Genomic DNA, 24,777 nt, shown 5'->3' with positions numbered 1-24,777 from the left:
TTGAGACTTCACGTGAAGCATTTTACATCCCCTCCTCTTCTTCTTCCAAGCTCTCATCTCACTATGTGGTGTACACGCACTCTGCCACTGTAAGTGGCAGGAAACAGTGAGTACGACCTTAAATAAGGGGCTGGACTCTGTGGGCTTGGCAGAACCCGCTGCCTCCCCTCAGTGATGCAGTGAATCTGCGCTGCGTTTGTCCGCTATATAAGCCGCACACAGCAGCACGAGTCTCACAGCTTCAGTGGACAGCTCCGTGGTGCTGAAATCTCGGAGACACCACTCTCTCTCACACTCAATCTCTGACACATGACTGGAACCATGGAGGGATTCTCGTGGAAACTTTTTCTACTTTCCTGCCTGGTTGTTGTGGAGAGCCTCGGGCAAGACTTCGGACAGACGCAGTTTATTTGCACGTCAGTGCCCAAGGATATGGACTTGTGCACAGCTACCATGCAAAACAGCGGCCCGGCGGAAGACCTGAAGAGCACTATCATACAGCTGCGGGAGACGGTGCTGCAGCAAAAGGAGACCATTGTGAACCAAAAGGAGACAATCAGGGAACTAACGTCCAAGTTGAGCCGCTGCGAGAGCCAGAGCCTCCCTGCGGCCGCAGGACCTGGCGGTCGGCGGCCGGGGTCGAAGAACACGATGGGGGATGTATCTCGGGGCACTACGGATACTCTGGCCCAGCTGGGACAGACTTTACAGACGCTCAAACAGAGACTGGAGAATCTAGAGGTAGGAGAGCAGAGCGAGTGAAGCGCTGACAAGGTCAAAAGTTAATTAAATAGCCTCCACAGTTAATTAGATTAAAGGATAATACTCTTTAACTCGTTGATTGTGTGTTGCTGTGGCTTTCTGCAGCTTGTACTTGGAGCCACATGTGTTTTCTAACATATTTATCTGTTTGTTGGAGAGAAGCTCCGTGTAAAGTGAAATGTTCCGCAGTCTATAAAATCAAGCGAATAGCACGGTTAAGATAAAGCTTTGCGCTTGGCAGTGAGTAAACAGCTTCTAGGGACTTTAAAGAAAAATAAGTCTTCCCTGTCACTTCTTTAACCCCCTCTCTGTCTCATTCTGTCCGATGCAGCAGTACAGCCGAGGGAATAACACCGTGCAAGCAAACAGCCTGAAAGACCTGCTGCAAAACAAGATAGATGACATGGAGAAGCAAGTTCTGTCCCGAGTCAACACGTTAGAGGAGACAAAAGCCGGATCGAGGAATGACACCGAGCAGCGGAACAGAGTGGAGTCCACGCTCACCTCTCTGCACCACCGGATAACAGACCTGGAGAAAGGTGCGTTTGGATTTCAACGGGCACGGGACTTTAAAACTGTTCGACCCCGTGTTGCTTTCACGGCATTAAAACGAACCACGGAAATTTAAAAGATGATTAGATGCAATTTAATTGTGTTTCACGCTCAAGGACGTAACATCCCTTAGACCCCCCCCCCCAAACAGGTAGCAGCGGCAATCTGAAACCTTTTTACCGCAACCATCACAGTGCGCACGGATATATGAGGGTGGTGAGGGGAGCTGCATTGCTTTGCATATCTCAGGCTCTGTTTGCACTTTTGCTTTGCTGAGTTTTTGTTTTTCAAATTCAGAATCTGAATATCCAGTTTGTATATGAGCCTCTGCAAAGGGGATTAGTGAAACTTTGCGTCGCGCGCCTCGCACCGGCGCGTTTTGGAGCAAATATCCAAGGTCGGTTCAAATTCCAACACGTGCAAACGCGCGTGCGTATGTTAGACCGAAGGAGGAGGAGACAGAGCCATCTTACACGAAATATCACGGGATCGCAATGGTGCAAAGAACCATGATGAAAAAGATTGTATGAAACTACTGTCAGCCTTCAGCTTCCTTTTGCTTTTCAAAGACACTCTCCTCATAAAGAAACAGACTCATGTACCATAGTTTTACAAAATGTATGTAGGCGTATGGATGTTCAGCTTTCCTGTAATTTATCTCTTGACATATGAATAAAATGCTCACTATTAGTGCTTTAACTAACAGTAATCTCATCAACAGGCAAAGACACCCGGCCAACAGATAAGTTCCAGATCACTTTCCCTCTGAGAACCAACTATATGTACGCCAAAGCAAAGAAGAGCCTTCCTGAGATGTACTCCTTCACCGTGTGTCTGTGGATCAAGTCCAATGCTTCGCCTGGGGTGGGCACCCCCTTCTCCTATGCAGTTCCAGGACAGGCCAATGAACTCGTGCTGATTGAGTGGGGGAACAACCCCATGGAGATTCTCATCAATGACAAGGTAATGAAAAAGCTATTATCCTGGAAGCAAAGTGAATTCACACGTTTCTCACCTTTGCAGGAAGTGCATGTAACACATCAAAATAGTAATTTACAGTTGGGGAAAGCTGCAATACTTTCTGCTTGGATGAGTCAGGGTAATCTGACAGCTTCTCTGTAACACAACAGGAGGTTGAGTTAAAATAGGTGCTGTTTGAAACAGAAGCAACCTTTTTATAGAAGAGGAGAAGATATGTGATATGGGGGAAGTGATTCAGCAGGAAGGCAACACGATGTGCCGAGTCTGTCTTACCAAAGTGTGGAAGACATATTGAACAATAGAACTTACGAAATGTCTTTGCTCCAGGTTGCAAAACTGCCGTTCCTCATCAACGATGGAAAATGGCATCACCTCTGCATCACGTGGACCACCCGTGACGGGATGTGGGAAGCCTTCCAGGATGGAGTGAAGCGGGGCAGCGGGGAAAATCTGGCGCCATACCACCCTATCAAACCAGAGGGTGTGCTGGTCCTGGGACAAGAGCAGGTGGATATTCATTTTTAGACATTTAATCCCACACCTATTTGGAAATAATTCTCAACCAATTATGTGATTAAATTTGGACAAAGATTAAAAGTGGCGATATTTATGAAATGAGACCATGGGGGCACTGCAGAGGTGGTCAATTAATGCTTTCCAGTGTGTGCAAGGCCTGAATTTTGATAGAGAAGCATCATTTGAGACCTATTTTACAGAGTAAACTAAGCAAGATGTATCCTCCATATTGCAATCATATTCTTAAATGAAATCCAGCTAAATCTTAAAGAAAACACAGTTTTTTCAAAGTGATTGTTGGCTTTCTACCTGGATCAAGTGTTTGCAGGAGTATGGAAGATAAAAAATGTCAAGAATTTGTAGAATAGGAGGCATTATTTAATTCCTAAAATGGGACAAAATGATATTTCTATTTTAATTGTTTTAATTTTCTCTTTAGCTTGAATTAATTCCTTTTTTAAACTTTGTTTCCCATTTTCCCCATTTTATTCATTAATGTTACTGTAATTTTCTCTTGTGTGTGAGCCTGCCAGTGATCAACTACATGGCAAAACTTGCCAAGCCCTCAGCCTCTTATTTGCATAATTTGACATAAGTGACAGAAATAAACTGAAACAAACTTATATAATTAATTATAAAAAAGTTAAAAACATTTATTTATTTTTAAGATTACATTTGATCAAGTTTCTCTTTTTCTTTTTGGATCCTGGCACTTTTTGTCCTCCACAAAGAGGATCCCACTTTAAACCAGAGTGTGATCCTTGTACAAATTAAAGGCCCGAGTTTTTCATCTTGTAAACCTGACCTTGTCTGGATAACCTTGCAACTGTCCTGTGAAAACCCCCAAGTGAAATGCTTAACACTCCCTTTGTTTCACAGGACACGCTGGGAGGAGGCTTTGATGCCACACAAGCCTTTGTTGGTGAGCTGGCAAACTTAAATATCTGGAATAGGAAACTTTCTATCACCGAGATCTATAACTTGGCAACCTGCAATAGCAAAGCATCGACTGGCGATGTGTTCTCCTGGACAGAGAGCAACATTGAAGTGTTTGGCGGAGCGACCAAATGGACCTTCGAGCCTTGCCGTTCAGCCAACTGAACTGCATCTCACCGCTGAAGAAAGGCCTATCTGTATTTCTGAGCTTTTGTCGTTCTTGTCTTCATTTGACGTTTGTTAGAGACTCTCTGAGTTATTGGTAAGCTTAAATCTGGGATTTCCACCATTCTTAGGTATCCATGTTGCAAAACAACGCTTTTCATCTTGAGGAAAAAAAAAAGAATCTATTTCATCTTGGAAACCTCAGTGAGAAAGTATTGCTGTTATCCTTTTTCTTTCTTGGACATTCAGTTGAAAGCACATCTAAGCTTTTCGTTTGGCTTATTTCGTCTTGGACTGGCAGCTGGCAATCTGCGCCTTATGTTTGGACAATTCACAATCCAAGTGAGGAATTACATAACCACTCTCTCCCCCCCCTTCCTTCAGGAGAGTGGGAGATTACGCTGTCCGTCCAATTCTTGTCAGTGTTTGGCGCTGTAAAGTGATGTCTGATGCGGTACAGCTCCCCGTGACCCCTCCCTTCCTCCCATGCCTCCCCGCCGCCCTCCCTCCTCCTCCACTTTGCCCCGCCCCTCCGGAACTTGCACTGTGACTGATGAAGAGGAATGCCAGGAGAGGAGGGTACGTTGAAGGACACTGCAAAGTCAAACTGTGGTACAAGTCGATTTGTAATCATCGTTCGCTTCAAGTGTTTCTGTAAGAATGTCGTTAACTTGCCAACATTGCTAGAAGCCTGGGTGCCTTGGGCTGGTACAAATATTCAGCACATTCGGTATGTTTTCAGTTGCAAATTCAATGTTTACTGGTTTCTGTTTTTCTTTTTTCCCCTCTGAGCTGGGTTGAGTTTCTTGTTCTTCTGGTAAACGTGATTTAATTACAGTTTGTTATCTGACATGACGTGTTTTGGCAGGTGTTTGTACTACTCTGTATTAGGAATGTTACAGTAACTGTATAGTAACAGCATGAATGACAGAGTGCTGTGAAAGCATTGTTGAAATCTGCTTTACTATCTTCTCCGGGTCTGGGTTTTTTACTGTATTGTTATATGCTCCAAGCATGGCAAAACTGAGAGATGAAGAATTTAATTTTTGTAATAAAATTGTGATACTTAATGTCAGAGTGCATTCCTGGCTTTATGTGAACATTTCTATAGTAACAAACAGCAGTAAGTGGAGTTTTTTTAACCAGATAGGTGAAAAGGAAGCGATAGTGACGGTCACAAAGCAGAAAACAAAAAGAAACTGCATGGAGTGCAGTGCAGATCTTAAGGTGACTGGATAAGAAAATAAGCCCTTATTGCCACGTTTATTGTTTGTGGTGTGAGGTGCGGCGCCTGCACTACGGCAGTCAGAGGGGGGAAAAAGTGCCTTGTCATAACAGCCTTTTGGTGTCCCAGTTCAAATAAATTCAGCCTGAACTCAAACTTCAACACTTTAAACGTTCTTTGTCAGTTCACTCACATTACCTGTTATTATAGCACCAAGTGTTTCCACTGACAGTGTGTCGCCGTTAATGCTTCCTGAATTTAAATCAGACACTTAGTCTGAGGCTCAAGCATCAAATGGTGAAAGCAATTTGTTCAACCACAGGTAGACCATCCTGGGAAATTTTACCCAAAGACATTTGAGAAATATTCTTCAGTGTGGGCAGCTGTTGTATTTGTTTCTCACCAAGCATTTTCTTCATTAAGAAATCTTATCAGGGCCTTAAATATTCATCATGCCATGTGGTGCTGAATAATTTCTGCTGGGGTACAATTTGTTGATTAATTAAACTGCATTTTAATCTAAACAAGCTAAAAAGAATAAACCAAAACTTGACTAAAACATTATTGGAGGAAAAAACAAAACAGCTTTAGGCTTTTTGTTCTGTTTTCCACAATAATTATTCATTACATCTTTGGCTTGACCTTGGAGTGAATGTTCTTCAGACCACTCTGAGTGGTCATCAGCTGCTTACATTACTCACATTAAAGTGGAGTCTTTTAAAACTCCCATGAGGACATCAGCTTAGCTAAATAATGGAACAGTATTTTTTTTAAATTGACATTTTAATATTTTTCATTTTAAAGTGAAAACCAGAATAAAAGACACATAAAGGAAAGAAATCCCTAGTCTCAATCAAGATCAGCATTAAATAGTTTAAAGCACAAAGTACAACCTGCATTAAAAATTCTTCTGTCACAGGATTTTCACACTTCCTGAGTGTGAAGGATTCAAGTGAAATTGTTTGTCTCATTCAGTCTGTAACATTTGGTTTGTGAGGTTTGCCTCCTAAAATAAAGCTAACAGCTTTTGGGGTTTAAACAGAAAGGTTTCATTAGGAGCATTTGTATTACGATTGTGTTCTCCTATAACACAGGCAGGAATAGTTACAACCACTTGATAACTTTGGATTTCTAATGGGATTTCACTTCAAAAATATTTCCACATATTCTCAAATTTTTCCACGAGACACAACCAGTCAGTGTTACTTTAGCCTATGTTTGGTTGCTTTTCATTATTATTTGACAGAATGTACATATGTTCACATGTAAGTAACCACTCTGTTAATCTGGGGCTTGAGTGGCAACACAAGCTCATTTCCAGTTTCGGCTTTCGGCTGAATCTTTGTTCCACACATTTAGCTAATGATGTAAACTCTGATAACCAGGCTGCAAATAGACATGATTAAACAATCCTCTCTCGGTGCTTTAATTATATTTAAATAATTCTTTGGCATTTTAGGCCTTTATTGACAGCAATAAACTGGTGCTTGTGGGGATTTCAACTCATTTTTGCAGTGAAATGTCACTTACCTGTCAGATGCTTTGAGCATTTGACAGTTCAGCTAAAGCGCACTAAAAATTCATCTGGCTCTGCCGCACATTCAAACAAAAATGTAAAGTTCAGCTGCAGGCACAGGAAAATAGACCTATAATCTTTAGAACATTTGCATTTGTTCCCTCCAGTAAAAACATAAAAAAGGTACAGGTCTTATTATTTTTCTATCATCACTCAGGGAGCAATGCTGCCAACACCGGTGTGTGTTTTTTCTTCAGTGATGGTTCATTTTTACTCCTAAAATATAAAATGAGTTAGTATAAAACTGACTTTTAGGGTAGACATTAATAAGTTGAGTTAGCATCTGTATTGTCTTTTCTCTGGCACAGCAGAACCAGAAGGACTAAAGACGATCTGACATTTAATGAACCAACAGAATTTAAAAAGAAATCTAAACGGGAGGCCAAAGCAATATGGGGAACATGAGAGAGACTTGACATACAATAGAAATCACAACAGACAAAGACAGCAGGGAAAACGGGGCTGGGTATACACAAGGGAACTGATTAGGAACGAGAAACAGTTGGTTAACAAGACACAGGTGAAAGTGCTTAGCATCAGGGGAAGGTAATGAGGGTGGGGAAGGAAATCACAAACCAGTGCAACACAAGCATGAAGTAAAACCCCAAAATGAGAAAACTAATCTTCACAGTAAAGAAAGGAAAAAAGTTCTGTCACCGCGGGATGAACACTACACACATTATAAAGACATGAGGACACACGAAGGAAAAGAACCTAAGAGGAAAACAAGACTAACCAATACAAAACAACAATAATTAGTGAACGGAGAGATATGTGATGTTTTTAATGTGGAGAGAGTTTTGAGTACGAGCAGATCTTGCTGAAATGCATCTGAGCTTCAGACACAAAAGTAGCCTGATGTCATACAGATCAAGACCCATGGAAGCGTGGACGTGGACACATTTGGGGGACCGTAAATGCTTCTTAAAGCTGGTTTTGCTCGCTGTCCGCTCCAGTCCAGCGACTGCCCGTCTGCCTGCATGGAGCTCTGTTGCCAGATGGAGGCGGTGCACAACATATGTGATCCAACTGATCGCTGGGGCACTCTTGCTTTTGTTGGTCCTTCAGTTGTGGAGGAGAGTGAAACAGACTGCTGCTGTCACTGCAGCCGCTGTCTTTGCTTTTGATACTGTGTTTTTTGACCTTTAAATTTCCTTTGCTGTTCTCCCTGCTCTGTTCCAGCTCACATGGATCAGGATCTTGGGGAACTGTACAGGAACTTGTTAAAAACATGGAATCGTGGAATCATTTACGCATTTGCAGGACTATAAAACCAGCTCAGTGATTCCTTCAAGTTCCTTTCACACCGATCTTACTCTTAGATTCATTCAACTGCTGTCACATTTTAGATACACAACTGACTGATATTTCAACACTTACAGTGAACACACTTCAAAATTCTTTATTTCTTTTTATATATAGCTCACCTGACATCTCTGCTGCTTTAATCCTCTTTGAATGACAGTTACTCTACTTTCATCACTCATTGGAATTTCTTTATTCTTCACACATAAACTGACATTTCACCTGCTGGCACTGGCTCACACACTGAAGCTAAACTTTTAAAAGTCAAGTTTTAGAGCTGGATTCATATTCAGCTAACATTTCAATGATGTCTGCCGCCTGAAGTACAACTGACACTGCAGCTCCTTTCATTGTCTGCACAAACTGACAAATCACCTACAGATATATCAACACTGTTCACTTTTTTAAACAGTTCAAGCATTTCTGAGCTTCAAATTCAACCAGCACCTGAACTCCTTTCATTTTTTTTCACTGTAAACATGAAATTTTTAAAGAATTTTAATCATTTTCTTGCACTTGAACGTGTGTTTTTAATTTAAAAGTGTTTCTTTTTCTAGTTGACACACTGTGTTTTGTTTCACTCCTCTATTAGCTTATGAATAAATTCATCAGGCCTTGACTTAAACATCATTTGGCAAAAACAAAGTTGTCCTAACAGGCATTTCTGCTAAGTAGATTTTTGTGAAAAACTTTGAACTTGCAATGGATTTTTTTTTCTTTTTAGCAAAGAGAAATTTTGTGGCTAACTTTAATCTCCCATGATGCTCAGCAGACAGCAGCCAGGGTCAAGAGCCTTTGATAAGAATGACAAGGCACTAATACAAAGCAAATTCCTGTAAGAGTGTTGGGTGCCCACACACACACACACACACACACACACACACACACACACACACACACACACACACACACACACACACACACACTCATTTTGATATCTTAGTGAGGACATCTAATTGACATAATGCTTTTCCTAGCCGCTACCCTAACCCTAACCATCAAAAGTGAATGCCTAACTCTAACCCTTAGCCTAAACCTAACCAGAACCTAATTGTAACCCTGACACTAAAATCACAGCCTCAAAAATGCCTTCAAACTGCTGGATGGGCATTTTGTCCCCATAAGTGACTGTTGGTCCCCACAAGTATAGTAACATTCCAATTTTTAGTCCCCACAAAGATGTCTAAACAGGAACACACATAAACACATAAAGGGCAGGAAAATATTTCCTCTACCACTCCGTAGATGGATCCCAAACTACTCATCAAATTATACTTTTGTACATTAGGATACCTGAAGTTAAGAGAATTCAGCCCTTCTACAATATAAAACAATCCCCCTATTATGATATAAATAACAGGGGGGACCACAAATTATCCTACAGCTATCTGAGGAAATACTGGCTCTCACAGAGCCACAAAAGCCCACTTCACATTTTGACGCCACCACACACCCATCAAAGAGCACATAGTCATAATCACTAGGTCTGCTTACTACACACACCTAATACCCTGCCGGGGTAATGCTGATAAGCCTTTACTGAATATATTGCTGCAGTGCAATAGCATTTTGTGCTTTGTGCAGAATTTAAAGCGGACAGACGAAAATAGATCAGCGCAGACTAAAGGGTGATGTTGCACTTTGTATACATAAGACACAAAGCCACCTCTTACGTGAGCAATCTCGACTGATAACTCGACATGACGTAACAGCGGGAGTTACACTCGCCTTTGCGTCAATTGATTATAATGAAATTGCTCTGTAAAGCCTTGACATAAGCAGCTACAGGCTGAAGGACAATAAGTACACAGATACTTTTGGAAGGTCGTTAGCAATTTTCTGCTTCTAAGGTACAAGATATTACATGATGTTATGCTTGCAAAGCACATATTCTAGGGCACCTCCTCAGCTGGCAATGCAAACCAATGTAAGATGCTTTTTTTAAAGATGTTTGTACTTTATGTAAGGAGAAGATGTCCTACTTGTTTTCAGACATCACATGCTATTTATTTAGGCAAAGTTTTTATCAAGACTTTTAGCCACGTAGCAGCATTTTAGCCGAACAGCTAATTGTGTTACTTTTTAAGTGATGCTGTACTTTTTTTTTTTTTAACCTTTTCTACCTATTTTGCATTAAAAGCAACCTACAACATTTTCTCTATCCATTTATTTACTTAAGGTCCCACATACACAGGCCTAGAAACTGGTCAGTGACTCTCTGGCAACCACCAGTCACTGGGAAAAAAAATGGTGAGTTGATGCTAGAGGTTACTGACTTCGCTGTGTGAAACTGGTAGCAAAGAAGGAGCTGTACCAAAAAACCCCATTGTGATTGCTGTGGTCATTAGCACATTAGGTCACTGTTGGGGTTGCCGGTAGATTGCATGGAAGACATCGACTTTTCTGCAAACACAAAAATGAACTTTTCTCTTGCCAACTACTCACCGTCAGAAAAACCTGAAAATGTGCTGCACAATGACTGCACAATTCAGCAATGACTGGTGAAAATGGTGTTTGCAAAAAAAATCTCCACTGCAAGCACCTGCATGGATCAGCTATGATTCCCTAGTGTGCTGCAACAATCTAGACCTGCATGCATGAGGCCCCAGATCCAAAGAGTGGCACATAGGTGGTTTCCAAAGTGTGCAGCATATCCCCTAGGGGGGGCGCAGAGCTTTGCAGGGGGCGCGCATGAAAAGGAAAAAAACTTTGCAACCTCCACCTGCAAGCAAACCAACTGCTTCCAAGCTGGACTAGAAAATATGGTGATGCATTATTCCCTAGTGTGCAGTCTCCCTGCAGAATTAGTTTTCCATCGGGACCCATTTTGTAGGGGTTTTTTTGAAAATGTATTGCCAATCTTGAACATTATTACACAGAAAAAAACAACTGCATGCATGAGGCCTCTGCCTTTCTAAATGCAGGGACAGTAATGGCCTACCTGATCCTGAAGATAGTCAGATTAAGTATTTTGTCTGCCATCTGCAATCATCTCATGTAAACAATAACGTGGCGCACAGTGTGACGTGAAAAAGGCACATCCTATATTGCAAGACTAGTAAATCAGGTTTTCAACCTACATAAAAAATGCGGCTTGTGCCGAAACGGCTGCGCGTTCAAAAATACCCGTGTAGGTGCGGACGGAGCTGTTAATAAAGCCAATTGAATGAAACCTTAATTGTTTAATAAATGTTTGATGTGAAATATGAAAATCAAAAATCAAATGTATTTGTGCGTGTGCGTGCGCGCGTGCACGCGCGCGGGGTTTATAATTCTGACAAACCAAGACTAGTAAAATAATAAAGCCAAGAATCCAAACTTTCAAATATATTTTACCCCAAACTGTCATAACAAAACAGAAGTATTATTAAGGTGAAGCCCCCCCAGAGTCAAGACAGACAAGATTCATGAGCCTAGGTTATATTAATTCCTCTGGGTTTTTGTTTTTTTGTTGGTGGAGAGAGAGATTGAGTGGATAAAGACGTGACATCTTTGCTGACATCTCATTAATTCATAAGCAGTCCCTGGTGGCAGAGGGAAGACAGGAATAATGCTTCAGTTCAGAGCTGCAGCATTTACTGTTGTTAACTTTGGGCGACAAAGCAGCACCATGTAATGAGACTTATGGTTGTGCCATGCTCAACAAATAACACTGAGAAGAATGTCTGCTGAGAGAGTGTCAAATATCAGCACATAATGAGGCCTTGGACTATTGACAACCTGTTTATTTCTGCCAGTGGATCCGTTTCATGTCGAGCTAAAGGACTTGAAACGGTCAAAGAGATTTAACTCAGAGCAGATGCTTGAAAGTGAACTGCCAACATCAATCTTTCCTCTTAAAAAAGACAGAGAAAGAGAGCTTCATCTTCCTCCTCTGCTCTCTTTTTCCCTTCTCCCTTCTCCTCCCATGGTGAGAGCTCCAGGTGACAGCGGGGAGTGAAACTTGTGGCATTTACTGATCAGCAGAGGCTTCCAGGAAGGATGGCGGGAGGATAATGAGGCTTCCTGGGCAGCCTGGGATCAAGGTGGATCCATGCCTCCCTTTCTTAGCCAGTCATTTCGGACAAGTGAGGCGTAATCCCTCTTTATATAAAATCTGATTATCACACAAATCTCACCGGGCTTCTTTGGCCCAGAACAGCAGCTGTGAAATAAGCTGAGCACTGGACTGAAGAGGAGCTGAAGGTGGTAACGGGTATACAGTGATATACCTTTATGTATTCTAGCTTTGCACAATAACATTTACAGCATTTTTAAAATTGCAGTAAAGTATTTTCTGCCTACAGTATCGACACATTAGCATCTCTTAAGTTGAGCAAACAGCTCCCTGTTGATATGTCAAGCAGCTATGGCACAATATTATTCTTCCCTTTGAAGTTGTGCTGTGAGTTATGCTGGATTTGATTTCAAGACTCTATTTGCTGCAAGATAATTAGCCTGAGTTGCATCAGTAGACTTCATTAATGCATTCTCATGCATTATCGTTGAAGGAGAGACTGCATCGCGTAACAGTGCTACACTTATTATTTCCTTAAACCTCTCATCACAATCTTTGAAGTGTAATGCTAATGCTAACAAACAGATTGTGTAGAAGTGGGGCGAAAGAGCCAGATTTAGGAGCTCCTAAAAGTCAGAGATTTATCTGAAATTGCTTATTCATTGCACAAAGAATTACATCACCTGAGAGTTTGTGCATTATTACCTAACTTTGTGACCTAGATTTATAGAGAAACTATGTGCAAATTGAATTCTTCACAGTGCATTTTCATAAATAAAATTATGCCGATCAGCTAAATGAACCTGACTTATTAATAATGCACAGAGGAACTCAGAGTCAGGACCCAAATTGAACTTTTTTTCTCAGGACCCACTTCAAATGTATCTGAAATGAAGTATGCATTAAAATATTAAAAACACAATTAAGGGATTAATAACAAAAATCAAATGAAATAAAGTAAACACAGTTAAAAGTTTTAGCATAGTTATAACACTAACAGCAGAAAGGTTTGAGGGGAGCCTGGCATCACACAAAGAGCTGAGCCCTCTCATGTTTACAATGACAGATGAGCTCAGGTAGGAGTCTGTGGACTATAATGTTTATTTAAAAAAAGGGTCCCCTAGGAGCAGGTTGAAGAGAACCTGTAGAGGTAGAGGTATGCTTTGGAAGGAAGGAATGAAATTCAGCAGGAGAAAGAAAGACAGTGGACTTGTTAAAGATATTCACATTTAGAAACAGGGGGAGAAAGAGAAACGAAGACGAGAGCGCGCCGGCAAATGGCGAAGACCCGAAAAAACAGCAGCGCTTACTGCATACACATTCGGCAGAAGCCATACAAGCAATAACACTGAGCTTTCTGTCAACACACGGAAGTCAGTATTAAAATAAATTTACACAATGGAGAAAATAACTTTTTAGCTGACACTGGAAAATCTGCAATTCCAAGAAAAATGGTTATAGGAGTGGGACGGCTAAGGCAGCTACAGTAAGGGAGCACAGGAGGAGAAGACAAAGTGAGTATTTGGGTGATAGATATAAAGACAGAGCTGCCAGGCAAAAGAGGAGCTGAAGAGGAAGGCCAAAGAGTAATAAAAGAAGAAAAGTATATAAAGACAGAAGGGCTGAGCAGAGGAAACCATTCAAAAGCACATGAAAAGAAATGTTCAGTTTAGGTTTAAATGTGGTGCAACATGAGGCACGCTCAGGACCATCAGGACGATCAGTCTGTGTGCGGGATGGAAGCTGCACACAGACTCAGTGAGTTTGCTTTTAGGCTGCAACTGTAATTTGTAATTGATCTAATCTCACAGCTTTAGTTGAACCCTTTTCTATCATCAAACTGACTAAGTATTTGCACATTAACACTGATCCAGCTGCCTGGGGGGTAGCTTTCTCTCTCACTTAATAATACAAAAGCAATTTCTGAAAGTGAAACAAAACCTTCTTTGAGATTCAGAATCTCTGCGAGCTTGTCTGCATCCCAAACGAGTCTGGACAGTCCTGACAATTCAGGCTTCTTCTCCAAGATGCAGAAGCTTTTTGAAGTGTGCGTTTGATGTGAAACCCTGCTGAGTTATAACCCACCTCTCTGCAGATGGAGGCTCTCACCTCCAGCTTGGAGCTCTAAGGTATTTCCTCTCTCTGTTCATGAAGGGTTTTCTCCAGGTGATTCCCGGGCACTTCCTGGTTACTGGGCCTTTATGTTGCATGTATTTTCAAGAACTCATTATCAATTTCATTAAATTATTCAGAAATGTAAATATGTTTTTTTTAACTACAATTTAAAATAAAGGTTATTAACTGTGGTGTAAAGTTTCACTTCAGGCAAAGAGAAAAGCAAAAACAAAAGCCGCTGCAGTAACTTCCTGCGATGCTTCAAATCTTCTATGATTTATTAATGCGCTTGGCCCTAACCTATTGCCACTTACCCCTCACTGAATCCTCAATGAAATATGTATGGGTGACGCACAACAACAGGATGTGAGAGAGGAAGATGAAGGAATACTGGGGAAGGTGAAGGGGAGGAGTCATTGTCACCAGGAGTCCTGATCTCATTTAAAAAGCCGGCTTTTGTGTCTCCACAGTGGAAATGAGGGAGACGAGGAGGAGATGAGATAACAAGAAAATCACAGTTCTCCCAAATCAGAGAAAATTACATCATGAGAAACTTAAGAACTGCGCCACACAGCAGCGAGTAAATGTAAAGTAAATTAAAAAAACTGGACATATGCTGATCATTTCAAGCTCTATATTTTTATTCTTGAACAGGTAAGTTTATACCTTTTAGCCAACTTGCTTCTTATTGGTTACCCTTCACAAACAAAAGGTTTCAGCAGCAGGTGGGAGGGGCTACCTGAGAAGTTTTATTAATAAATTTCATAACGATGGCTATTTAAAAGTGTTTAAAGTGAGTTTAGTACTAAAAATATGATACTCTGAACATTGATTGTTAATCACAGAATGGATGACGTTCGTACATTTTTTTGTATGATTGACTATCAATAAATGCCTTCAGATTTATATATTCATTTTACTTTACTGTTCTTTATTTAGAAATGAATATTTCATGTTAGAAAAACAATTTTCCCAGAGGTTTTAAAAGCTTATAATTGACCTTTAAATGATTAATTAATCCATACTAAAGCAATTAGTTTCAACCTATAAAGCATTCATGAGTGCTGGTCATACAGGAACTCCTTATAAGAAAATGACATAATCGAACAACACGATGCTTTGGGTTTCTCCAAATGATCCTCGCCACTGTGTTCTGTGTTGTCAGATTTCATAAGCCCTCCTCCCATCTTTATTTTCTCCCTCCATTCTGCTCCTCCTCCTCCCCTCCTTCATTCCTCACAAATCCTTTTTACTCCCTCTTATGTTCCCTCTCTGTCGTCCTCTCTGGGGAGGCAGGGTGGGCGACTCACATTGGTCAGCTACATTTAGAGAATCTACAAGAAGAAAAAGGGTGTGAAAAGAAGATTACCAACGAGAGGATAAAAAAAGACAAGACACGAAGAAAAAAAAGGCACCTGCTGAAGACAAGCAGGTCAAAAGGTTTGAGATGACAATATGGGCCAAATATAAGTCTGGGATTTGTATTTCAGTCCCTCTCCTCAGTACTCACAGGAGCTACTGAAGTGCAGGGTGAACTGTAAATGGGATGATGTAACCTCCATGGGGGTTAAGTACACGAAGTAGCTCAAGGTCAGGCAGGACGAAGGCTATGAAGTGTCCTCGGATTTAGCTTGGTCAAGACAAACGCCTGGTTTTCCCCTGAGTTTTGAGGGCTCTAATGGCAGGACTCTCCCTGTAAGGAGTGGACAGAGTACATAAAACATGGATGTAGTGGCCTTGACTTCACCCACTGGTTAATGAAGTCCTGCTGTGAAGCCTCGAGCTGTCAAAATCTGACTGTAAAACTGGGGCCTGCTCTATGTGCTCTTCTTCATGTGCTTTCCAAGTCGGAATATGAAACCAAAAAGATGTTACAAAGACGATGCACTGCAGCAATTGTTTGGCTGCTGGCTTTTTGACTTTTTAACTGAAAGAGAAAGCCAATGAGAAAGTGCCAAAACCTGCAGTCCCTCTAATGGCCACTTGACTCTAAAAACAAGTCAGTCCCATTAGACACTTGTGCAGCCGCTTAACTTTTCATAAGTCATCGTGAAGTTATATTAGTAAGGCTTATAGATACATGCTACCATTCAGTGTGCTCTGTATTCTGGACCCAATATGCAGGAAATGGGAGACAGGAGTCAAACTTGAATGTAGCTTTATCGCTGCTTCACAAGAACCACAATACAGAATACAAAGGCACTTAAGCTGGACAGAAAGTAGGAACTTATTAACTTGAAAATTATATCAGAAACATGAAACTCACAGGGTGAGTAAGAAAGGAAGAGGAAACAGGTGGGGAAACAGCTAATGCTAATCACAGGGGAGGAGACAAGGGAATTTAAGCTGAATATAACACACACGAGACAAGGGACTATCAAAGTAAAACAGGAAACTAACACTGTGAAAGAGACATGACCGACTGAGGAGATGAGATGAACTACAGAGACCGGACATGGACCAGACAGACACAACTGAGCAACCCTCAACTTAGAGGAGAAGACAGGGGGAACATGGGAAGACAAAAGGGCAAAAGGAAACGAGACTGAGACGACAAGGAACACAGCCGGGAACAAATCAGAAATGATGAGACAATGGGAGTAAAACTAGATACAAATGCACAGGAGACATAATACCGCTAAAGTACAAGTGGAAGTAACGAAACATGGACTCACAAACAGACAGAAACTTGACAAAGCAAGAGGCTAAACACTGAGTAATCAACACTAAACTGACACAAAGGGATGTGAGACAAAGCACAGAAATGGGATTAGACCCGACACAGGAACATAAGGGAGACAAGAATACAGAACGGACTCGAGGGAGACAAAATAAACAAAAACCCAGAGCAGGACTGAGAAACAAAACCTCAGAATATGAATATACAGAAAATAACAGGAAAGTAAACAAAACTGAACACACTGAGTCCTAAAGCCAGTTACCGAACACAGTGTTTATTATTGTGGTTCTTTTTTGAGCCTTTTAATTAATTTAATGAATAACATAATGATTTACTTAATTTACTGACATATAACCAGTTTGTGCTTCAGTGTTGGTGAGTGAAATTATTTTGTTTTGGTTTCTTAATTAGCATTAATTAGTGGCTGTGTCTGCATAAACCAAAACTTTGAAATCTGGATTCATCACTCAGACAAACCTATTCTCATTACCTCATCATTTTATACTTGTTTCCTTTCCTTAGGAGTGGCTTCTTGACAGCCAGCCTTCCTCCATTTCTGATAAGACTTGAGTGAGCAGTAGATGGATCAGTGTCTCAGGTCCTGTGTCACGTCTTTGCTGCATTTTTCATGATTCTTAAGGGTGCAACTTTCTGATACAGTGGCTATAGGTTAGTATTTTAAGCCTGCCACTTATTTTGTTCTCCATTTGTCAAATTTCCTAAAATGTTTGGAAATCACAAATGAAGAGTGGCTCAAGACATTTGCATACAGTCTACATCTGCAACTGGAAGAGTTGCCCCATGCTTGGCCTTACAAAGTAATGTCACTTTTACATTGGCTTCACTTTTGAAGCCAGAAACTATGTCCATGTAGTGAAATTGGTCTATAGGACAAAGCTATGGCATCATACAATCAGAGAGGGTGAAAAGAGGGACCGGTATGTAAAGTAAACAGAGAGCAGCAGCAGCAGAGAAGAGGAAAAATTAGAAGGTATGAAGGAGAAAGATCAAATGTAGCAACAAAAAGGCTGACAAAAGACAGAGGGACAGAAATTCAGAAGCAGAAACAAAGAGATGGTTGAGTTTCTGAGAGGCAGGCGCAGCAGGGCAGGGCTGACGACAGTGAAACCGTGGAGATGCTGCCACTGGCTACATACATATTCCATCTGTAATGCCGCGTGTCTTAGAAAACTCCGTCCTCTTTCTCCACTCTCTCTCTTTCTGCCTCTCCTCTATCGCTGCTTCTTCCATCCCTCCCTCTCTTTCTCTCACTCTCTGTGCCAGAGCACCGCAATAGCAGTATGAATAATTGAACAAGCCTGAAACGGGATTGAGCATTTCTGTTGCGGTTGTGTCTTCTGGTGAGGCGGAGAGGCTGGCATTCATGACAAAAACAAAATAAAAACACACAAACACATTTCCTGACTGCCCCGTCTGCATCACTATAAATGTGAGAGTAACCTTGAATGCGCATTAACACACACACAGATACACACAGATGCACTTCCATGGCTTGCAGAGTAAGTCGCCTGTGTTACATTCTCACTGTTGGGATTTGAGTAAAGGAGAATATTCGGCTACACATGTACTGGAGCCTTTAGCAGCTTTGTATGACATTGAGCTCATGTTCAGAGTCAAGGTCTGAGAGGGAGAACAGGCAATGTTTGATTTGAATATTCCCAAGCAGATTGCCACAGGAGGGGAATCTGCAGGATCGGATCAATCAGCTTTCCCTGTGGAAAAGAGGGGGGAGGGAACATATAAAGGGCACAAGTTGGAAGTGTACTGCAGCAAATATGTGTGTTGCAAGAGGAAAGAAGAGACAAGATTACTGCAGTGTGTGTGTGTGTGTGACGGAGGGAGGGACAAAAGTGTGCAGTATCTATGTGTGTGTGTTTATGTGGATAAAACAGGCTGAGTACCTGCTTAAGTGCCTGTGAGATGTGGAACAGAAGGGAAATGTGTTTGTGTGTGTGCACGGACAGACAGGAGGGTGTATCCCCAGGGTGTTGTCAGGCCAGGCCAGGCCTGTGCTCCAGCTACAGCTGCAGCGTGTGTGTGTGAGAATTTGTGTATGCATGCTCCAGTTCCGGCTTAATTGGCCCAAATCTGCCATTCAGCGAGGCCGGTTCCTCGCCCCGCCATGTGGCCTCCTGGGAACGAGAGAGCATAAGTGACACATTAAACTAGCACTCTCTCCCTTACACACCTGCCCACTTGCCTTTCCTCTATCTGGGAACAGAGCCAAGGGATGTGCAAAGTAATTAGGTCAACTGTGAATTGACGATTGCATATTAACAGGTATACAGTACACACACACACACACACACACACACACACACACACACACACACACACACACACACACACACACACACACACACACAGAAACAAGCTTAAAACAGAACATAAACCACAAACTTCTTGCTGGCAAACATTTGGCTTATGCCACTAATCTCTAACCTCAGACTTCATCACACTATAAAACAGGACAGTTGACTGTGGGTGTCCAATTTTGCGATGTTTGGGGTGTAAAATATCAACTCTAAGACTTTTTGGGAACCCTGTGATAAGAATATTAGGGTCATATCACATCACAGCCAAGCAGTAAAAACGAGTTTCATACAGTAAAGGTGAAACAGGCCGGCTGAGCAGCCGGTTTAAAGCACAGCTTGGTGCACCAGTGTGGTGTTTGGCAACCTACTTTGCTGTCATGTCCCTCCTCATCAATCTTGAAGGATGGCAGAAGTTTATAGAAATGTTACAAGATTTACAGTTATCCTGCCATAAATACCGGAAAAGGACAAATGACAAGTTTGAGGCTCACAGAGACCTTTAGGATTCATACTCTGGGATTTATGAATGTCTCTTAAATTCTTTCTTTATTGAATTATTTTATTGAACTGTTGATTCCTTTTAGGCCCAATACATTCTCCTCTAAGGGCAAAAAAATAAAAAATAAAAAAATACTGCTGCTCCGTGAGGTGCTGCTGGCATTGCAGAGATAGGCGAATGGTGTCCTCTGGCATCCCCGCTGGCTTTGGCAATACTTTACTGGGATTGTTGGGAGTTAATGGTCCCGTCATAAATTTGTCAGCCAGGAGATGGGTTTGTGTGCAGTTTGGGACCTTTGTTTTGTTTTGTTGGGTTTTGAGTTGAGATGAGTTGAGCTGGTGACCAGTTTAGTTTTCAAAGTTTTACTTTGTCTTTTATTTCTGGTTAGGTTTAGGCACCAAATATGTCTTAATTAGTTTAAGGTAATAGAAATTCCTTGATTAGATTTAGGAACAGACTGTGATTTTGGTCAAAATATGTGTATTCACAAGCGTACATGTGTGATGAACTGGACCTGTGTTTCTTTGCACCGGTGCCAGAGTACAGCTTACATGAACCTGCGAGATGCCGGCAGCTATTAGATGTCCTGGGAAAGAGAAAAGTTGTGAACTGAGAAAACTGATCACACACTGCAAACTTCAAAGCCACAATGTAACTAAAACAATGGTGCAAAATAATAAATAAACACTCAAGCAGTACACTGCACAGTATGGTTGCATATTTTCATGCTGTTTCCCATGTTGTTGGCTTGTATCCGTAGTTTGTAGAAGCAGTTACATTTTCAATCAGTCCTGTCACTGAAGTAATTTTGTCTCCGATGCAACAGAGAGGACAACTTTTACGTTTTCAAACCTGATGTTTCGCAAAATGGCTTCTTTTAGCTGGGACCTCCTTGCACACTTTGGAGAATAACTTTTGAAATGAGTTTCCCTGGATTTGAAAGCAGACCTCCTGTTTTCTTCCCTGAAGCACAAGCTAAGATATCTTGATAACACCACAAGGGTTATTTTTCTACTTATTCATGTAGAAGTGAGCTTCTAAAGGGAATCCAGTTGAATCATATGGCTCCAGGTGTAAATCTAAATGAGACATCTGTTCTGTGTAAATAGGAAGATCCAAGAATTATGGGACATAAAAGTAACATTTCTACAACTGAATGAAGTTTGGTAATTTGCTCAGTGTATGTTAGCAAGTGAAACCAAGTTCACAAAGACAGTTAGAGTGTATTGCTTAATGAATGCGTCATGGTAATAACACCGTTGTTCACTAGTCGTGACGACTGCTCGATTCAGTGTGATTCATTTCTGCATAAAGCTTCACTGGCACGGATATTGTTCTGAGTGTTGCTGCTGCAGCAAAAATAAAAAAAAATATTACATAATATAACATATAAATAAGTTGGAATTACATAAGCAAGTGCAGAGAAGCAGCAACTTTTTCTTGGATCAGCGGCTGGGGATTGAGAGCTGGCAGATGATGGAGGGAAACAGTCAGAAAGAACCGAATCAAAGCGATGATTCAGCAGTGGAGTGAAAGCCAAACAGAAGGCATGTGGCCGCAAAGTTCGCAGTGACACAGGACTGAGAGAGAGAAGACACTTCAAATGCAACCCGGAGGAAAGGAGCTCTCCTCAGAAAGACGAGAGAACGCAGCGTGGAACAATCTCTTCTGATGTGTTTCTAATAAGCGCGTTCACCTCGGCATGCATACTACTGTACTGTGTAAACACGTTAATGTAGCTGTGACATGGGTGATAAGTTGATTTAAGCTAAGAGAGGTGCCATGAGAACTTTCAGTGCTGTGATGGCGAGGGGAATAGTTAAAGGATTATATACAGAGTTCTCTGAATTCCCTTTATGTCACTGTAGCGACAGCATTGTTTTTGGGTTGTGTCCATCAGTTATATACTCAATGCTATTCCTGCATCTTCCAAACATTTCAGAGAAATGTTGATATCTCCCACTGTCCTCAGAGTAAATAAAGCAGCAGCACTTTTAAACTGAATGTGAACATCACGTTTGATTTCCTGCTTATTGTCTAGAATCCCACAAGACGACCAGGATAACAGTAAATATATCCTGCTAATAAAAAACAGAGGGATATTACAGAGCAGTAGTCTGGTGACGAGGTAAATCATGTCCTGCCTGCCTTATGGGACCATAATTTATTTCCAGTAAGACATGAAAGTTGTGGCTGAAGTTATAAGCTCATCAGAGAAGTGTTTACTAAGGTCACAGACAAATGAGCCAGGGGGCATTTTATGATAGACTGATGGCGTGCTGTCTTTCTCTGTCTTTCTCTTGCTCTCAGGTGTGATAGAGTATGCCGGAGGTTTTATATTTCTCTGTTAAATCTAAGCTGTACAACTTCTGAAACCCTATGATGTAGCCTACACTGTCACCTGATGTGCACCTCCCTAGAATTGTAACTAAATGTTGCGTCTATGCAGCCTGCAACTATTATGAGTTGCCTATTATTTAGCAGCACTTCCTCCTGTGCATTTTAGCTGCTTATTTTTTGAAGTTTTTCAATAGATGAGTGCAAGAACAACAAAAATCGCCTCGATATAAGGACTCGCAGATATCAGCAAACTCTCCCTTGGTTCCCTGTATCCTGTCTTCTGAACTCTACCTGACTTCACAATAAGGAAACTGTGTTGGACCAGCGGATTCCCTACACTCCTGCCCAATTCCCCATTTACCTTGCAGTATATATTTTTGAGATGTCACTGTTCATTAAACTGTAAACCCGTCCTTGCATTATGCATTGGAGTCTTTTAGAGGAATCTTAAGAAAGTATAGCTTTCTAGCCCACTCAGAGAAACCATGCTCCACTGGTGCCTTTGTAGTGTGGTGGGAAAAGTGTCCATGTGGTCACAACTAATTCCAGAGGACACCTGAACACAGCCTTGTGTACACCCTCCTACCACCGCCTACTACTGTAAGAACCAACCGGAATAGAAATGTGTCACTGTAGGATAAAGGTGATGTCTTGGAACAACTAAAGCATTGGTTCTCAAACTCTTTGTTGGTTGTATTTATTTATTTTTTTGTAGTTCAATCCTCAGATCCTGTAGTCTGCACGTCAGAGTGTGCTTGGGAAAGATACTGAACCCCAAAGTGCATCTGTGCAAGTGTGTGCAGGATAGTTTGAATATAGTGTGAACAGATTGTGGGGATTAGAGTGCTCAGTTAGAAAAAAGTAGGACATTAGTTTCACTTCATACTGTTTGCATGGCCTGCAGTGGCTTTGTGCCCACAGTTTGAGAACCACTTCTCTAAGTTGACACTAAGGTGGAATAAAAAATCTCCTGCAGTATAACAAACACTGTCACTTTCAACTCATCCCAGCCTAACACATTACCTGGAACCTCACCTTGTCATATTTTAATGTTAAGGCTGTCTTCTCTGGGGTAATATTCTGATGAGGAAAAAGAAAACCTCCCGCTCTCCAGTTTAGAAGATGAAGGGCGTGTGTTACAGTCTGTCAGACCTCCCTGCATGGTGAAAAATGCGAGATTTAACGCAGGGTTTGGCTAATGCTTTTTCAATGTGACGTCAACAGGTCCTGATCAAATCTTACTCTGTTACTACTCAGGAGAGAGAATGGGGTGAATGGTTGTTCTGGTATTGAAAATCCATAATCTCAAATACTATGCAGTTTAATAATATACCTTACTATTTTTATATAGACTATCCCAGAAGTCTGTGCACCTGTTTTGGTGAGTGAAATTCTAGCCCTTTATAGTCTGTAATTTCACCTTATTTAGCAGGTATACAGTATTTGTTTGTTCATTGCACTAATATAGTTTATAGTCCAAGCATGCTAGCTACCGTTAACTGATAACTAAACCCTTTTCATCCAAAAACTGTCACATTTTACTTTGGACAAACAGCATAGTGGTGGGCAAAACAAAACAACCACAGCCACTGTGGAACACTAGCTATCTGGTAAGTGTCACCAGTTTGAGTCACTGAACAGAGGCCTGTACTACAAAGCAAGTTCACCATGTCCAGCATATTTTTCCTTTGGCTGACTTCATTTACGCTAACAAGGTGTTTATTAAGTGTATAAGTTAACTCAGGGTTTATCAGTCTAGTTATGAGCAGCTTACATGAACAGCAGGGTGCATCTGCATGTGACCATAGACAGGCCCACTGGCAGGAGAGCAGCTGATGTTGGAAAGGAAGCTAAAACTACAATGTTAGAAAAATGTGAAGAGGTTAAACACAAAATACAGGTTGAGACCAACAAAGCTGCTGCGTACAAATCAGCAGTTTAAAAAGAAATCTAAAGAAGGATGTCGGGGCGTCGCGGTGTGGGTAGAAGGAAGAGAGGACCCAAACGCAGGACTCGTGGGTTGGTGAAGGATGAGGATGGTGTTTATTATATAGGCAGGATGAACAGAACATAACAGAATGACTGACGCTGACTGACTGAATGGCTGGCTAACCGAACTGAAAAACACATTCGTGGAATTGACGATGAGAAGACCCTGAACTGAGGGAAACTGAGGGATTAAATGATGACAGGAAACCTGTGAGTACACAGCTGAAGTTAAGCTAACTAGTCACACACAGGAAGTGGAACAGAACAAAATGCACACACATCGATGTAAACATAATAAAACAGGAAACATGAACATGTGGAAAATAAACAAAACACGAACAAACTGAAAACACTGGATCAGCGACCCAGGAACCCTGACAAAGGAATGCCATAGACAGGGCAGAGAAGTCTAAAAAAGGCAATCTAATTGGTCGGTTTTACTTTTTTATGGGATTTGCTGAAATGAAAAAAAAAAATTAGAAATGTTAATTTCATTAAACACAGTTTGGGTTGTTCTACGTTTGGACACCAAAATGCAATCAACAATCTCGGTTACTTAAGTGCATCACATCATTTAATTAAACCCACTTCTGGTAATACTTTATGCACAACCAAAAGCACTATGCTCTATAAAATGAAAACCACAATGGCCTTACAGTAACTTAGCTTCTTTATGATCTTAGTTCATCCTATGTAGCACGAAGCACAGTATTTAATAAAGTCATGTTAAATCTACTTACAATGATGTAAATGGATCATGGAGTTTCCATAACTCAGTTTTATCCCCAGTCTTGAGTGACATA

The 24,777-nt window shown here is 41.2% G+C and overlaps 1 protein-coding gene across 1 annotated transcript; it reads left to right on the top strand.

The window, feature by feature from the left end:
* Positions 1-226: 226 nt before the first annotated feature.
* Positions 227-4,987, top strand: LOC116331479 (neuronal pentraxin-1-like). Its single transcript, XM_031754174.2, has 5 exons — positions 227-741; positions 1,094-1,301; positions 2,036-2,277; positions 2,623-2,802; positions 3,691-4,987. Exons 1-5 carry the CDS (start codon positions 310-312, stop codon positions 3,910-3,912), a joined length of 1,284 nt encoding a protein of 427 aa, XP_031610034.1. The 5' UTR covers positions 227-309; the 3' UTR covers positions 3,913-4,987.
* Positions 4,988-24,777: the final 19,790 nt, after the last annotated feature.

Source organism: Oreochromis aureus, linkage group 6 (assembly GCF_013358895.1).
Source record: "Oreochromis aureus strain Israel breed Guangdong linkage group 6, ZZ_aureus, whole genome shotgun sequence".
Classification (NCBI taxonomy): Eukaryota; Metazoa; Chordata; class Actinopteri; order Cichliformes; family Cichlidae; genus Oreochromis; species Oreochromis aureus.
This window is presented reverse-complemented; position numbering and strand designations above follow the sequence as displayed.

Bases quoted from the DNA above. Each gene is read 5' to 3' on its own strand.
- LOC116331479 (XM_031754174.2), top strand. From the start codon at position 310: ATGACTGGAACCATGGAGGGATTCTCGTGGAAACTTTTTCTACTTTCC. The intron at 1,302-2,035 runs GTGCGTTTGGAT...TCTCATCAACAG, and splicing joins GATAACAGACCTGGAGAAAG to GCAAAGACACCCGGCCAACA. The intron at 2,803-3,690 runs GTGGATATTCAT...TTTGTTTCACAG, and splicing joins TGGTCCTGGGACAAGAGCAG to GACACGCTGGGAGGAGGCTT.